Source organism: Sapajus apella, unplaced genomic scaffold (genome assembly GCF_009761245.1).
Source record: "Sapajus apella isolate SASKATOON/1434 unplaced genomic scaffold, GSC_monkey_1.0 scaffold7, whole genome shotgun sequence".
In the NCBI taxonomy this organism is placed as follows: Eukaryota; Metazoa; Chordata; class Mammalia; order Primates; family Cebidae; genus Sapajus; species Sapajus apella.
In genome coordinates, this window is record NW_022436947.1 from 1,557,236 (window position 1) to 1,575,135 (window position 17,900).

Below are 17,900 nucleotides of genomic sequence, written 5' to 3' on the forward strand. Positions count from 1 at the left end.
CGAGACAGAGTCTCACTCTGTTGCCAGGCGCCGGAGCACAGTGGTGTGATTTCAGCTCACTGAAACCTCCGCCTCCTGGGTTCAAGCAATTTTCCTGCCTCAGTCTCCCGAGTAGCTGGGACTATAGGCACATGCCACCATGCCCAGCTAATTTTTTTTTTTTGTATTTTTAATAGAGACAGGATTTCACCAGGTTGGCCAGGATGGTCTTGATCTCTCGACCTCGTGATCCACCCGCCTCAGCCTCCCAAAGTGCTGGGATTACAGGTGTGAGCCACCGCACCCGGCAGTTTTTTGTTTTTTAAGACACGCTCTTGCTCTGTTGCACAGGCTAGAGTGCAGTGGGACAATACAGCTCACTGAAGCCTCAGATTCCTGAGCTCAAGTGGCATGATACGGTTCACCACAACCTCAGTCTCCTAGCTCAACTGATTCTCCTGCCTTAGCCTCCCAAGTATCTGGGAATGTAGGCGTGTGCTACCACGCCCAGCTAGTATATCTTTAGACTGGCTTTGAACCCCTGGCCTCAAGCAATCCCCTAGCCTTAGTCTCCCAAAGTGCTGGCATTATAGGTGTGAGTCACCGTGCCCAGCGAGGCATAGTTCTTAATTTATTATCTTTTAAATTCAAAAGAAAAATCAGAAATAACATTCACAGCTTATTTTTGTAAAGGATAGTGGATGGCTTTAACAGTTTCATGTTTTGCTGTCTGATTTGTGATATCCTGTCCCCTTTGGTCATCGTGGCGATTTAACAAACAGTTTATCTTCCTAAAAGGAAGTTATAGAGGACCCCTTTTCAGGGAGTCAGCCATATGTTTTGATAGACCAGTGTTAGGATCCTGTTAGGGAGACTAGAGGGTGGATGGGGAGCACGCCTCAGATGACCGAGCTGCATTAGAAGTGATTTTGATTGCTCTTCACTCTGTGCTTGCAGGTGGAACGTTGCAAGGCTTCATCTCTGACGTACTACAGAAGAGAGCGCCGGTTCTTGCCCTGAGTCTGCTTCTGGCGGTTGGGTCCCTCGTCGGGTATAGTCGTGAGTATCCCTTTGCAATTACTAATTCCTGTGCTTTCCTAATCTGATAGGAATAAGGCATTTGTCTGGAGTCAGTGATCAGCGCCAGGGAGAGCCTGGAGACCAGCTTCGAGGCCCAACATGCCACCTTCGTATTGTCCTGTGAATGCCTGGGAAACCTGTCATCACATCGTTTTATTTGTGTTGGGAGGAAACTGGCATCTCTTTTGCTTTGTTAATATGCTTAAAAGCTTGCTTGGGAGAGTATATGCTTTGTTTAGGGGAGGCTCCAGAGGCGGGCGTTATAGCCCATAAAACAATAAAAGGGGAACAGGTTTCAAAAGCGGAAAGATGGTAATTAGTAGGTTGGTATATGTCCCTTAAGACGCCGTTGAGACAGGAGTAGAGCTTTTCTTTAGCTTTTAGAAGTCTCGTTAGCTTGAGCACCAGCAAGAGGCAGACGTTACAAATCAGAGTTGAAAGAGGCAGAGAGACTTGTGTCTCTTTGTTGTCTCTGGGAGTGATTTGTGAGGTCACAGAGATTCAGATCTTTGCGTACTGTTGGCGGAGGCACGTGGAGTCTGCTTTTCAAGTCACTGTGGTTTGTCTGTGTCTTCCCTAACAGGTTCTCCAAACGATAAGTCCATCAATGCCTTTCTGATGACTGTTACAGGTACGGCACATGCCTCTGCTCCACTGTGTGTCTGTTACTCTGTCAATTCAGAGGAAAAAGGAAACTGCTTTTCTCCCTCAGTTTGAGTAGTACTGAAACCTTAATTACAGAGAATTCAAATTTTAAAATGAAAGATGTCTCCTTTTCCAGATTTCTTTTTCTCTGCTCTTTCTTCTTCTGCTCTCACTTGTAGAAGTGACTTAGAAAGATGCCACATGGGAGCCCAATTCACCAGCTTTCAAGAAAAAATCCACTATAGCTCGTGTGTCCTCCTGTGTTGGAATTGGTCAGCATTTTGTCACGTGAACACTAGATAAAATAGTTGAGTGCATTTAGGAAGCATGTTATAGAAAAATTATTATTTATTTATATTTTGAAATGGAGTCTTGCTCTGTTGTCCAGGCTGGAGTGCAGTGGCGCAATCTCAGCTCACTGCAACCTCCGCCTCCTGGGTTCAAGTGATTCTCGTGCTTCAGCCTTCCGAGTAGCTGGGATTATAGGTGTGCACCACCATGCCCGGCTAATTTTTGTATTTGTAGTAGAGATGGGGTTTCACCATGTTGCCCAGGCTGGTCTTGAATTCCTGACCTCAGGTGATCTGCCCGTCTTGGCCTCCCAAAATACTGGGATTACGGGCATTTGCTACCATGCCCAGCCAGAAAAATTACTAATTTTAAACTTTATTTTTATTTTTGAGAGGGAATCTCGCTCTTGTTGCCCAGGCTGGGCCTCAGTAGGTGGCACTCTTGTGCTGTAGAACACTGTACTGAGAGCTCAGGGGCTCCTGTCTCCTCTCAGGGCCAGCTGATACATCCCATTGTGGAAGGACCCTCCATTTTTTTCAGTCCTTTTTTTTTTTTACTTATACTTCCAGATTCTGTCTGCAAATAAGCTAAGACCTCATGAAACAGACAGACCCTTCTGCCCCAATCTCAGCTAACTGCAAACTCCACTTCCCGGGTTCAAATTATTCTTCTGCCTCAGCCTCCCGAGTAGCTGGGATTGCCACGCCTAGCTAATTTTTGTAGTTTTAGTAGAGACAGGATTTCACCATGTTGCCTAGGCTGGTCTTGAACTCCTGACCTCAGGTGATCTGCCCACCTCAGCCTCCCAAAGTGCTGGGATTACAGGCATGAGCCACGGTGCCCAGCCAGAAAAATTACTTATTTTAAACTTTAGATCATGCTTGGGAGAATGAGCTGCTCATGCTACTTGAGACACATGCAACTGATTCCAGCACGTGGGTCACGTGAGTCAACTCATGCCCAATTTGTGGGCGGCCTCACTGAGAGCAGTGGCAGATAGAGTCACCTGCTCCATTTCAGTGGCTTTTTCCTCTTTGCTCCTTTTTTTTTTTTTTTTTTAATATTCCTGGTTGAATTTGTGCAGTGGAATGATCATATGATGCAACTGTACTGTAATAGAATTTATCTGACAAGCCAGTGCAGTTTTATTAATGAATATAAACGTCACAGTATTAGAAAGGCTATGTGTTTCACTATATTTTTGCATCTTTGGGTTCTACAAAATAGAGTGTCACATAATTCAAGAAGGGGTTTCAGGAACGTGGATGTTAACTATTGATAGTTTGAACATGATACGATTCGGGCGGGGTTTCCTTTTTTTTTTCCATGTCTCTCCAACATATTAAGAAAGCTATTGGGATTTTTTTTTTTTTTTTTTTTTGCCTTATGCAATACATTACTAGTGGTTGTGAATTGTGTTTTAATAAGAACCTGTTCTGACTTCAGGATTTTTTATTGGTGGACCTTCGAATATGATTAGCTCTGCTATTTCCGCGGACTTGGGTCGCCAGGAGCTCATCCAAGGGAGCAGTGAGGCTTTGGCCACTGTCACAGGAATTGTTGATGGTTCGGGGAGCATCGGAGCTGCTGTGGGCCAGGTGAGAGAACAGGACCGGGGATTCTAATGTCTTCCCTCAAAGGTGGCTGAACGTGAACCTGCCTTCTGGGCCTCAGTAGGTGGCACTCTTGTGCTGTAGAACGCTGTACTGAGAGCTCAGGGGCTCCTGTCTCCTCTCAGGGCCAGCCGATGTGTCCCATTGTGGAAGGACCCTCCATTTTTTTCAGTCCTTTTTTTTACTTATACTTCTAGATTCTGTCTGCAAATAAGCTAAAACCTCATGAGACAGACAGACCCTTCTACCCCAGCCCACCACTCCCTTCTTTCCAGGCTGAACTTGGTATTCCATGGCAGGGGGTGCTTCTTGTTATCCCCACCTGGCATGTGGACACCGCCTTTGCTGTCTCCCGTCTCCCTCTCCCAGACACTCTACTGCATACACGTTCCTTCCTGGGCCCCACCAGACACGGCTATGGACTCTGCAGCTGCTTCTTAATCACTTGCTCTGCTTCCTGTGTGTCCAAAAATCTATGACTGTATCTCAAAGGGCGGCTCATGAATGCCGGCTATCAGAATCATCTGGGATACTCATTAAAGTACAGAACACCAAGTGTACTGCAGACTCACTGAGTTAGAACCTACGGATCTATATTTTCAACAAGCCTTTTTTTGGTAATTGTTCTGCACTTGGATGTTTGAGATCCCTACGCTAAGATTGGCCTGCTATACTTAGAACTATTTACACTGACCTTTTTTTTTTTTTTTTGGCACAAATTGAGGCTTTCTCTGGGACAGGTATCCCTTTCCTGGGACAGTCGTGAACTATGCCTCTTCTAGGGTATACCACTGCAGATTACAGAGTATGAATTTTGCAAAAATATGGATTTGAAAGTCATCTGTATGGATAAAAATAGTTGAACCTGTGGAAGTGGGTTTTTTATGTAATGGGAAAAAGAATGCTGGCCAAGCCTCAGGGAATGCCCAGTGGTCAAAGAAAGAGGAAGACAGCAGAGTAACCTGTAGTCAGGAGAGCTGTGTTTGAGAAGGTGTTAGTAAGGTCATGGACGCAGAGAGGTCAGGAGAAGGAGAACTGAGGGATTTGCCTCTTAGGCTCTTAGTTGCGACATCTAGGAGGTCATTAATGGCCTTGAAGATTGTTGTTGCTTCCTTGGTGGGGGTGAATTGCTGATGTCTGATTGCTAGTGGTTAATGAGAGAGCAAGTATTGAGGTAAAGTAAGGCATCTTAATACATTGACTACCTAGCCGTGTTTGAATAGTCTGTATACACTTGTTAATGTCTGTTCTTCCCACTGTAATGTAAGCTTCCTGAGTGCAGCATTTTGTGTATGTTCTTCCATGGCCTTTGTACCTAGTGCAGTGCCTGGCACACAGTAGACATTACTTGTGGAATGATTGTAGAATGAATGACTGATAGGCTTAGTATATTTTACTGTAAGACTAAAGGGCAAAAAACCCAAACAAACAAAAACCTTAGCAAAGGCTTGAGAAATGTGCTTACCTGATCATGCTCTGGAGTGGGAATCAAGAAATGCTCCTAGCCATCAGTTCCGACGGCTTCATCTATGGGGTAGAGAGTGACTGCATTACGCACCCTTTTTCAACATTATATTATTTGAAGTTATCTTTCTTTACGAATGTTTTCTTCACAAACTAAATGGGTGGATAATAATGAGTATTTCAGGAAGTTTGCTTTTATTTAGATCGCCTCACCTGCCAGTACCTAGATCCCTCACTGTGTACTTGGGTCCTAGACTGACCTTCGTGGTTGGGGAAGCATGTCCCGAGTAGATCATTGTTAGCTTTACTCATTCCTCTTCCATGGTGAGTTTTGAATGATTTCCCATTGCCTAAGGGGTGAAATCCCAAACTCTGTGACTTAGTGTTAAACACTGTCAGCCCTTTTCTTAGCCAGTATACTAACTTACCCTGAATAACTTTGTTGCCCCCATCTTTCCCTGACTTCCCAAGTAAAGAATTGTTTCTCCTTCAGGTTGCCATAGCGGTTGATGTGGTCCTCTGGTAGGCACCTGTCTTGGTGTAAAGGTGATACACCATGGCAAGTGCTCTGCTTGTTGCCTTCATTTTTGTGTTTCCAATGCTTAGTGCTTTTTTTTGACACATACTGGGGGTTCAGTAAGATTCAATTGCAGTATCTGCCCAAGAGAAATGAGAACAAATGTCCACATTAAAACTTGTGCATGAGGCTGGGTGTGGTGGCTCATGCCTGTAATCCCAGCACTTTGGGAGGCCAAGGCAGGAGGATTGCTGAGGCCAGGAGTTCAAGACCAGCCTGAGCAACATAGTGAGACCCTCATCTCTACAAAAAAATAAAAAATTAGCCGGGCATCGTGATGTGTGCCTGTCCCAACTACTTGGGAGGCTGAAACGGGAGGATTGCTTGAGCCTGGGAAGTCAAGGCTGCAGTGAGCCATGATCACACCACTCCACTCCAGCCTGGGTGACAGACCCAGACCCTGTCTCTCTATTTTTAGTTGTTTTTGCGGCAGGGTCTGGCTCTGTCACCCAGGCTGGAGTGCAGTGGCACAATCTTGGTTCACTGCAACCTCTGCCTTCTGGGGCTCAAGCGATTTTCCCACCTCAGCCTCCCAAATAGCTTGAACTGCAGGTATGCACCACCACACCCAGCTAAGTTTTGTATTTTTTTGTAGAGATGGGGTTTCACCACATTGCCCAGACTGGTCTTAAACTCTTGGAATGAAGTGATCCTCCTGCCTCAGATTTCCAAAGTGCTAGGATTATAGGAATAAGCCACCTTGCTTGGCCGAGACTCTGTCTCAAAAAAAAAAAAAAAAAAAAAAAAAAAAGGCAAAGTTGCAGTCCAAGTTTGGAGCACCCCTGTGCTTCCTTTAATGGATGATTAGATCTCTGCTTTTTTGCTTCACATGATGTGATCTAATATAAATCACACAGTTGTTCTGCATTAATTTTTTTCATATATACATTTCAGTAATAATGTGATCAAATAATATGGGTTCCCCTTTTGTGTCTGTGACCAAACTGATTTTCGACAAAGGTACCAGGACCATTCAATGGGGAGAGGATGGTCTCTCAGTAAGTAATATTGGGATAACTGGTATCCACGTGAAGAGAATGAAGTTGGAGCTGAGGAGTAGGGGAGGAAAGAAAAGAAAAAAGAATGAAGGGCCAGGTGCAGTGGCTCATACCTGTAATCCTAGCACTTTGGGAAGCCGAGGCGGGTGGATCGTGAGGTCAGGAGTTTGAGACCAGCCTGGCCAACATGGTGAAACCCTGTCTCTACTAAAAATACAAAAATTAGCCAGGGATGGTGGATCGAGCCTGTAATCCCAGCTACTTGAGAGGCTGAGGCAGGAGAATCGCTGGAACCTGGGATATGGAGGTTGCAGTGAGCGGAGATTGCCCCACTGCACTCCAGCCTGGGCGACAGAGCAAGACTCCATCTCCAGAAAAAAAAAAAAAAGGAGTGAAGTTCTAATGCAGTCTACCTCGAAAGCATTATGCTAAGTGAAACAAACCAGACATAAAAGGACAAATACTGTTATTCCATTTACACAAAATATCTACAGTAGGCCAATCCATAGAACCAGAAAGATGAGGTTACCAGGGGCTGGGGAGTTGGGCAGTTAATTGCTTAATAGGTACAGAGTTTCTGTTTGGATGATGAAAAAGTTTGGAAATAGATGGTGGTGATGGTTGTATGATACTATGAGTGTAACTGACACCAATGGATTGTACACTTAAACATGGTTAAAATGGCAAATTTTATGTCAGTTATATCTTAACCATAATAAGATAAAAAAAGAAAATGGGTTAAATAAGTGCAATTAGATCCTTTTCAATAATTGAAAGAAAAGTAAAAGAATATGCTGCAGAATGTGAAGGTAGTGTAGCAGTACTATAAGCAAACGGCGTAATTGGAAAATGAGTGGCATACTTAAGGACAAATGGTTTTGGAAGCATCAATTATAGTACCTTTCATTGGAAGAAAGAATGATTAAATGGGAGTGGCTTTTGGATGTTCATCTTCCTCTCTAAATAGCAAAGTGAATAAAAATAAACCTGAACTGACAACTTCTGTTACACAGTTTTTCCATTTGGACTCTGCATGCTTACAAAATAAGGCCATTAATCACAGCAGGCACATGTATGTGGAAGAGCTTTGTAAACTTCAAAACATACAAACCCTGCTCCCTTCTTATTTTCTAAAATAGCCGTGTTTAATCTACTTTATAAAGAATTATATTGTATTTTTTTCTCCCTTTTAGTATTTAGTGTCTCTGATCCGGGACAAGCTAGGATGGATGTGGGTTTTCTACTTTTTCATTCTCATGGTAAGTGTGTGCCCTTTAAAAAAAAAAAGTCATTTTTCTTATTAAGTTGAAAGCATTTACTTAAGTCATTTCTTGAAACCAGCAAAACTGCTGATTGCTTTAAAAGGCCCCTTTATGAAAAGTAACATTTTATTAATCTAAAAGACACATTGTTCTTTTTTTTTTTTTTTTTTTTTTTTTTTGAGACAGAGTCTTGCTCTGTCACGCAGGCTGGAGTGCAGTGGTGTGATCTCGGCTCATTGCAGCCTCCGCCTACCAGGTTCAAGTGATTCTTCCACCTCAGCCTCCTGAGCTGCTGGGATTCCAGGCACCTGCCACCACTCCTGGCTAATTTTTGTATGTTTAATAGAGATGGGGTTTTACCATATTGGCCAGGCTGGTTTTGAACTCCCGACCTCAGGTGATCCACCCACCTCGTCCTCCCAAAGTGCTGGGATTACAGTGTGAGCCACCACACCTGGCCTCACAGTCTTCTTTTTAAGAAAGAAAAAGGCTCTCAGTTTGCTCTTGACCTCTGTCTAATGAATATTGCCATTTATTATTTCAGAAAAACAACAATAAGAGACTTATTTAAAGAATCAACAGTCCCGAATCAGTGTACTCTTCCAGGCTACCCTCTATCTGCAGAATATAATTTGGAAATTCTGAAGCAAATTACAATGTACACTAAGCAACACAGAGTTAAAACGGAAGCATTGCTGTAATTAACACTGTTACGTATCTTGGTTCTAAAATAGTGGTAGTTTATTGAGGAAATATTTATTATGCCCTAGACATTCTTGGCTGGGATTCAGTACTTTTTTGGAAATAGCCAATACAGAATAAGGCCTTGTTTTTATTTATTTATTTATTTTGAGACAGGGTCTCATTCTGTCATCCAGGCTGAAGTTCAGTGGCACAATCACAGCTCACTACAGCCTTGACCTCCTGGGATCAGGTGGTCCTCCCACCTCAGCCTCCTGATTAGCTGGGACTACAGGTGTGTGCCACCACGCCTTGCTAACTTCTTGAATTTTTTGTAGAGGGGGTTTCGCCATGTTGCCTAGGCTGGTCTTAAACTCCTGAGGCTTTGTGCTTTTAAAATGTTGCTCTCTAGGCCGGGCGCGTTGGCTCACACCTGTAATCCCAGCACTTTGGGAGGCCAAGGCGGGCAGATCACGAGGTCAAGAGATCGAGACCATTCTGACCAATATGGTGAAGGCCCATCTCTTCTAAAAATACAGAAATTAGCTGGGCATGCTGGCACGTGCCTGTAGTTCCAGCTACTCAGGAGACAGGCAGGAGAATCACTTGAACCCGGGAGGTGGAGGTTGCAGTGAGCCGAGATGGTGCCACTGCACTTCAGCCAGACTCTGTTTCAAAAAAAAAAAAAAAAAAAGACAAGTTGCTCTCTGTTACGAGCTGTGACATACGCAGGCACGTTATTGATGGGACAGTGCTCAAGACAGGACGACTACCTGAGAGAGTCTGGAATGCACCAGGGTGTACTCAGTATCATGTCCTCCAATCCAGGGCGGTGTAATTGAAGGCAGCCTCTGCCACCCCTACTCCAGGCAGCTGTCCTCTTGCCTTGTTCAAGGAGCCCTGGGATAGTCCAACTCCAGGAATTCCTCGGAGCTTTCATCTAATTCCCATCTAGCTTCCAAAGACTGGGCCATATAACTTGTGTTCCATTTCTGACATCCATGCTAAGTAGAGGGAAGGATCTTCTGATGAGCTTTCTGGTGTGATCGTACTAGGAATTGTGGTAGAGAGAAACTTGATCTATGATAAGGATCATTGTTGTTAATCTGAGCCTCTGGTCTCAATTCTCTGCTCTGCCTGTGGCAAATTATTTGTGTACTTCATTCTTTTTTTGGCAACTGAAATGTAATGTTAAGTGTTTTGTACTATTAGCCCTAATTTTCAAAATCATTTTCTAATTCATTGAAGATTAAACGTTATCTTTGTATGAAGTCAAAATGAATGTAATTGTCCAAATCTATTATTATGTTCAAAACATGACGCTCTAACAAATAATTAAACTGTTGCTGTATATTTAATACAATTTTCTCTTCACAGACAAGTTGTACAATTGTGTTTATCTCGCCGTTAATAGTGAAGGAGATATTCTCTCTCATGCGAAGGAGACAAGCTCACATATTGAGGGAGTGACTGGTGCCCGGGAGACAGAACAATGTCAGCCACATGAGGACCATTAGGGCTTCAAATCTGCCCTATTCGGGGTTTGTCCAGGAGCTCCAGCATGACCTTGGACTGTCAGACCGTCTCAACACTGCCAGCCACCCGAGATCTGACCAGCTGTGAAGGCTGCGCTAGTTTTTTACACTACAGGAATTACTGTTGACGATTTTTGTTGTTGTTTCATGAATGTGCCGAATGACCTCTGACTCTGCCATGGTCTTTGTTTGGCATGTTGAGGTTTAGCCTTAACTGTTGTTTTGGACTTGGACTTTCTCTAGCCTGGAAAATTGAGTGAACAGGAGGCAAAGCCACGCGTGGTTTGTATTGGTGATTTTTTCCACAAATGGAAGACATCATTGCATTTCGCTTTGGTAATGAAGTTTACGTAGAGTGGCTGATCTTTCAAGCATCAAATCCTGATAAAATGCTCAAGCTGGACTGAGCTGCAAGCCTGCCTTGGACAAAGAATCCCTCTGTTCACCGTGGTGGGAAAGCTCACACCACATGCCTCCTGACTGGCTCAGCCACTCTGTCTGATCTCAAAGCCATTCAGCCCAGAAGCACAAATATCTTCAAATTATTGTCAACTTGTTCTCCTCCATCTTCATTCAAATGAGCTTGGACTCCTGGAAGTATTTAGTCTTCCTTTCAAGGACATCAGTTATCTTGAACATTCCGATGTGTAACTCGCAACTCAAGCACTCAGCCCCAGATTTGTTGTCTGAGAACCTTAGGATCCTCTAGGATGCTAATCTGCTTAGTCTATTTTTAGAGGATTGATCTCTGGCACAGCCGGGTTTATGGAGTTGCCTCAGCAGAAGACTAGAATTAGAGAAAAGGGAAAGACCTTTTGTTCTAGTAAGTGTCAAGTACAGATGCGCTTTGCCCTGTGATGGGGTTATGTCCCAGTAAACCCACTGGAAGTCAAATGTATTTCGTACACCTGATCTACTGGACGTCATAGCTTGCCTCACCTACCCTATATACTCAGAACACTTAGATCAGCCTACAGTTGGGCAGAATCATCTAACACAAACTCTATTTTATAATCAAGTGTTGAATATATCATGTCATTTATTGACTACTGTACATTATGTTGAAATTGCAACCATTTCGCACCACTGTAAAGTCCAAACATCAGAAGCTGAGGACTGTCTGTGACATTGAATCACATTAATGGATTACTAGGGCCTGCGGGGTATTCATTCTTTAGAAAAATATATATATCTTCAGGGCTGTGAATTCTGTACTAGTGATCAATATTTTAAGATCCTTCTGTATGTGTGTGTATATATATATATATATATATATATTTTTTTTTTTTTTAATTATATAAGCAAGCTAGGAGGAGAATGTGCAATTTTGAGGGATTCCTAATTTGCATTGGGTTAGGGAATATTTTTCAACCCCTTGCTTTATACTCTGATATGGGGTGTGTTTATGAACTTGTTGATGTTATTTAATCATGCAGATTTCCAATCAGTGTATTGCTTATTTACTGACAAAAAGGGAAAATACGAAACACAGAAAAGGACAATAAACTGACTTTCATAATAAATCTCCATTTCGTTACTGAAATCTATATATCGTGAGGGCTGAGATTCAGAATGTGATCAGTGCCATAGTGTTTCCCGATCCTGAGTGCTCCCGGGTGAGCTCACGCGACCCCACAGCATTGCTGGGTCACATGCTCCTTCACCTGAGGCGCTGGGGTGGCTTCGTTTCCATCTGTTCTGTGAAAAGCATGCCCTTTCCCATTGTGGAAGACTGTGCTCCGTGTGGATGAATCGCCCGGTTGTAAGTTGAGAGCCGCCTCTTTTCTTATTGAACCTCTTGTCTGGCATTGGCCTCGGAGTTTTCTTTCCAGTTGCACTGTGGATGTGGTCTCATCTTAGTGTCCCCACGCTAGCCAGTGTTTTCTTACCCAGTTGAACCTTAGGTCGGTGACTGTTCCCCTGACCTTTCTATGTTCCCTGAGCTGTACTGAAAGGAAACATTTCTACGTTTTTTTTCTTTTTGAGACAATTTTGAGACAAAAGTCTTGCTCTGTCACCCAGGCTGGAGTACAGTGGCACGATCACAGCTCACTGCAGCCTTGACCTCCTGGACTCAAAAGTGATCCTCCTGCCTCAGCTCCCAAGGAGCTGGGACTAGCCTCCCACGTAGCTGGACTGTGTGCCACCATGCCCAGCTAATTATTTTCAGTCTTTTTATTTTTTGTAGACACAAAGTTTCACTGTTACCCAGGCTGGTCTCAAACTCCTGGGCTGAAGCGATCCTCTTACCTTGGCCTCCCCAAGTGCTGGGATAACAGGCATGAGCCACTGCGCCCTGCCTGAAATGAAATTACAAATAAATGCTCAGCACTGGACAAAATGAAATAAGGATATATTTCCTTATTCTAGTTCTGCCAGTCTGCACAGGATTTAACTTTTTGGGTTTTTTTTAGATGGAATCTCAATCTGTCGCCCAGGCTGGAGTGCAGTGGCGTGATCTCAGCTTACTGCAACCTCCACTTCCTGGGTTCAAGCGATTTTCCTGCCTCAGTCTCGCAAGTAGCTGGGATTACAGGCACAAGCCACCATGCCTGGCTAATTTTTATATTTTTAGTAGAGATGGGGTTTTGCCATATTGGCCAGGCTGGTCTTGAACTCCTCAAGTGATCTGTCCCCCTTGGTCTCCCAAAGTGCTGAGATTGCAGTCGTGAGCCACCATGCCCAGCCAGGATTTAACTTTAATGAACACCTGAGAGTTCACTTTATTTTCTTCTTAATATCTTCTCCCTTGAAAAGGGAAGAGAAAGCCATAGTGAAAGCTAACTTGAAAATGTATCCTTTCCTCACAGCCAGATCTCATGCTCCCTAGGTTGAGATAAAATGTTGCGTTTTGCCTTTTCTTTTCAGAAATTGTTGTGTTTTTTTTTCCTTGCAGTTTCAAAGGAGGAAACCTCTCTCCTCACTCCTGTTTATTCCATCCTTTCCTGTTTCCCAAGGAACCAGAGTGCCACAGCATCCATGCAGAAGCTTTGGAGGAGCTGCCGTGCCTCATGATGTTCTGTGGGATGGAGAATGTGCAACGCTGTCAGCCCTTTGCCCCTTCCCTTTTCCTTTTTTTTTTTTTTTTTTTTTTGAGATAGGGTCTTACTCTGTTGCCCAGGCTGGAGTGCAGTGGTACGACCATGGCTCACTGCAGACTCAACTTTGCGGGCTCAAGCAATTCTCCCACCTTGGTCTCACTCTGAGCAGCTGGGGCTACTGGTGCACACCACCACACCCAGCTAATTAAAATTTTTTTTTTTGTAGAGAAGGGTTTTTGCCATGTTTTCCAGCCTGGTTTCAAACTCCTGAGCTCAAGTGATCTGCCCACCTCGGCCTCCCAAATTGCTGGGATTACGGGCATGAGCCACCGCACCCAGCCCCCTTCAAAACCTCCAGAAGTCCTCCTGCCTCCCAAATCAATATGTGGTAAAGCCTTTTGTTTTCCCTACTGGCTTTTCTGACTAATGTCCTAGTTTTCTTTTTGCAGCTAAACCCTTTGAGTTTACAGTGTCTGCTGCCTTCCTGTCTTTACTACTGATTTCCTCCTCAACAAGGTAACTGTTTATCTGTTCTCCCAGGACAGTCCTGGTTTATACATACTGTCATTCACCATAATCATCAATGGCACTTCCTTTTGCTCTCCAAGTGTCTTGGTTTGAACCCCTTATCCCGAGCCTCTGGCCTCCTATCATCCTACAGAAACCATGCATGAGGGTCATTGAATTTTGAGACTTTTTTCCCCTTATCCCTTATTTGTGCTTGACACCTGTAACCACTTCATCTTTCTCAGGACTTTTTATTCTTTGGCTTCTCTGGCATTTTAATTTATCGAATCTTCTTATAGACTATCCCTTTTCCTGAGTTCTCTTCTCTGCTCACCCCTGTGCTGGTTTTCTTTCTACTTTCCCCGATGAGCTTTTTTTTTCTTCTCTGGGACGGAGTCTCGCTCTGCCGCCCAGGTTGGAGTACGTGGCGTGATCTTGGCTCACTACGAACTCCGCTTCCCAGGTTCAAGCAGTTCTGCCTCAGCCTCTTGAGTAGCTGGGATTATAGGCTTGCACCATCATGCCTGGCTAATTTTTGCATTTTTAGTAGAGACGACGTTTCATCGTGTTGGCCAGGATGGTCTCAATCTCTTGACCTTGTGATCTGCCCTCCTCAGCCTCCCAAAGTGCTGCAATTATAGGCATGAGCCACTGCACCTGACTGCAATGAGCTATTTTTGTAATCTACCAATAACTCTGTCAAGTACTTTTTGAACAAGAAGCCACTAGAGAGAGGAATGGCATCTGTTTGTTAATGACTGTCTGGTGTATAGTTAAGAAAGCCCGTCTCAAGGGAGGGGAATGGGCTCGACTTATATAATCCCGACCTCTTCTCCCTTCCCCACATTGACCACTCTGCCAATTGCTGCATTGGTAGTTTTCAACTCTTTAGGTCATAAACCCTTTTGAGATTCTGAAAGCCACTTAACCTCTCCCCAGACTGAAATGCCTATATGAGAAAATATTCACAATTTTCTTACTGAGTGTTCATGGCCAAATCTTGAAGCCCATCATTGGACCACAAAGTTAGAAACCTTGGTCAGGAGAATCGGGTGCCTGGGATTGAGATTCTGCAGAATTCAGTTTCACTCGCTTTCTGTACCGACTCTCCCATTGGCTGTCTACGTGAACCTTCCGCAGCATCAGACCAGTTAGCTCATTACTCACTGCAAATGGCAGTTGTGCATTCGTACCTTCTTGTCTTGATTAACACCTCTCTGTCATACCCCTTTTTTGCTCCCAGCTTTGTGAATCTTAATTTTTCCCTCAAGGCTTGGCCAAGCACCATTTTCTCTGAGGAACCTTCCCCAACCAGCCTCGGCCCTTCCTCCTCTACCATCGCTCCTTCTCTTGGTGGTAATGTCAGTGTTGCTTATTTGGTGGTTAGCTGTTTCTGTCTTCCCTATTTTTGTATCTAACTCCCCAGGGAGACTGCTGCTCTTTTTCTGCAGTGCCCAGCTCCTCACATGGTTGGTGCAGAATAAATGTGGAGCGTGTTGGGAAGGGCGGAAGGAAGATTCGAGAGTGGAAGGTGGGCAGAGCAGACCAGGGCAAAGTGCCTCCCTGACCCTACTACGCACTGTCTCGCCACCTGCCTTACACAGGATGCCGCACACCTGCAATGAATGGCCGCAGACTGTCGGCACTGCCCAGGTTCTCAGCTACATGGCTTCTGAGTGCATTCTCCTCTCCTCTGGCTCTTGGCAGCCTCACCAGCTCTCCCTGAGGGCTCAGCAGCAGTGAATAGTGAGCTCTTTTGCTCCAGTACGAATCTCCATGTTATTCAAGCTACTCTCTTTATTCCTGCTGCGTGTTTTTACTTGGCCTGTCCCTTCCAAGCATTCAAACTCTCTTCATCCCTCATAGTCCCCTTTGGTGCCCCGCCTCCATGAAGCTTTTCCTGATAGCCCTACTACTAATGCTCTTTCCCTTCGGGAAACCTCTCTTGAGAGTCCTTATCCATAGACCACACAGTCTGCCCCAGGCTGATTGGTTTTATTGCCTTATTTTGTTCTCCATTGTTTTTGGCTAAGTTGTCATTTCCTCAATTAGAGTGAGTCACATGAGTGAGGACCCTGGCCCTGGACACAGCACCCATTTCATTACTGGCTGATTTTCCTTCCCACCTTGTCTCTTCTGTCTTTGCCTTTAGAGTCAATGTCATTTCCTTGTGCTTTTCTTTAGGCCATTTCTGGTGACATAAAGTTTGTTTCAACTTATATCTAGAATAAATCAAATTAAATGTGAAATACTGGGTGGGCATGATGGCTCATGCCTGTAATCCCAGCACTTTGGGAGGCTGAGGTGGGCGTATCACTTGAGGTTAGGAGTTCAAGACCAACCTGGCCAACATGATGAAACCCTGTTTCTACTAAAAAATTAGCTGGGTGTGGTGGTGGGTGCCTGTAATCCTAGTGACTGGAGACTGAGGCAGGAGAATCACTTCAACTCAGGGGGCAGAGGCTGCGGTGAGCCAAGATCGTGCCACTGCACTCCAGCCTGGGTGAAATACTGATATTTACATGTACATGATCATGGATAATACAAATCACTTCAATGGTTTTATATTTGTGTGTGTGTTATGTGCAGCGTAAGAGTGATATGTTACTATGTGACTTTTTGGAAGTAAGAACATATGCATGTTACATAGTTAATTGAATAACTTGAAAAGTTATCTCATACTTGAAAAGTTCTGTACAGGACACCCAAGGTGTGGTCTTCCAGCCATTAGTGAAATAATGCTTCATTGGTGGATGCATCTTTAAAAACTGATGTTATTCACCACTCTGTTTTATCCCCGTCACATTCTGAGGTCTGCAGGTGGTTCTGTAGTTTATGTGTGAGAACCAAGATTTAGAGAGTGTAAGTGACTTGCTGGGAGTCCAATCATCTAAATAACAGAACCAGGATGGAATTAAAACCCAATTTTTAAAATTTAACTTCAGTGGCTTTTTTTCTGCCATGCAGCCTCTCCGTTAATTGACTCTTCCCCTGGGCTTACTTCCAAGGTGTAAATTGGGTGAACAGTTCTCATCTTTCTCTAGGGCCAGAGTCCCACGGGTGAGCAGAACTGTCATACCTGTGCCTTTGTGTGGAAACCACCTGTGCCCTGTTCCTGGTGCTGGGCTGTGGCCCCACGGGGATGTCCAGGCCACCCTGGCTGATTGGCCTTGGCCTCTCTTTAGGGGACCTTCTGCACTAGATTTGCCTTATTATTATCTTTTGAGATGGAGTTTCTTCTTGTTGCCCAGGCTGGAGTGCAGTGGCACAATCTCAGCTCACTGCAGCCTCTACCTCCTGGGTTCAAGTGATTCTCCTGCCCCAGCCTCCCGAGTAGCTGCGATCACAGGTGCCAGCCACCACACCCAGCTAATTTTGTATTTTTAGTAGAGATGGGGTTTCACCCTGTTGCCCCGGCTGGTCTTGAACTCCTGACCTCAGGTGATCCACCTTGGCCTCTCAAAGCGCTGGGATTATAGGTGTGAGCCACCACACCAGGCCTAGGGTGGCCTTTTTAAACAGCACCTCTTCACGCTTTTTCCTGCATCTTCTGTTTGAGTGTACGAGTTGCACCACCTACTTCATAAACTGCTGCGTTAGTGTTTCTCCCCCATTCCATGTCTGCACAGTCAGAAGAGGTGTGACTGTTTCTTGTGCCCGGCTGACCCAGGTCTGACTTGGGTCCCTGCTCAGGCACCCCTCTTTCTAACAAATGTTGAATTGACCTTGAACGAGATTGTTGCTTCTAAAATGCTGTTGGTCAGCTTTTTACTGCTTCTTCTTGCCCTCTGTTTATGGAATTTTTGTTTTCTTTTTGTCCTTTCATAAATTAAACAAAAAGTAGCAGAATTGTTTGAAACTGTTTTTAATCCCCTTTATCACTGTGGCACAGGAAGCTGTCATGAAACACAGATAAAAGGGCTACCCTGTTGGACAGGAATGTTCTTTTGGATTTAATGGGATAATTGTATTTAGGTAAAACCTTTCATCTGAGGACTTCAAAGGCCTTTACCTTGTTTAGCAGTTATTATCACACCCTACAGAGTGACATTAGGGTACCACACTCCTAGATTTTGTGTGTGTGTGTGTGTGTGTGTGTGTGTGCATTTGCTTATTTATTTAGCATTTTGTTTGTTTTCTTAGGCTCACCGTGGAGTCTCAGGAACCTAACAGCCTTGCAGTTGATTTCCATTAAAAAATCTACCTAACAAATAGCAGACACAACTG

At 44.3% G+C, this 17,900-nt stretch overlaps 1 protein-coding gene across 3 annotated transcripts in view; it reads left to right on the plus strand.

The window, feature by feature from the left end:
• SLC37A3 (solute carrier family 37 member 3) overlaps positions 1-11,654 on the plus strand; it is a 57,376-nt gene extending 45,722 nt beyond the window's left edge. For all 3 annotated transcript variants that reach the window (XM_032275826.1, XM_032275828.1, XM_032275827.1), the window contains 5 exons: positions 937-1,038; positions 1,643-1,690; positions 3,442-3,593; positions 7,841-7,906; positions 9,968-11,654. In XM_032275826.1, coding sequence (XP_032131717.1) covers positions 937-1,038; positions 1,643-1,690; positions 3,442-3,593; positions 7,841-7,906; positions 9,968-10,060 — 461 coding nt within the window. In that variant the 3' untranslated portion in view covers positions 10,061-11,654. The remainder of the gene's footprint in view (positions 1-936; positions 1,039-1,642; positions 1,691-3,441; positions 3,594-7,840; positions 7,907-9,967) is intronic.
• The last annotated feature ends 6,246 nt before the right edge of the window (positions 11,655-17,900 follow it).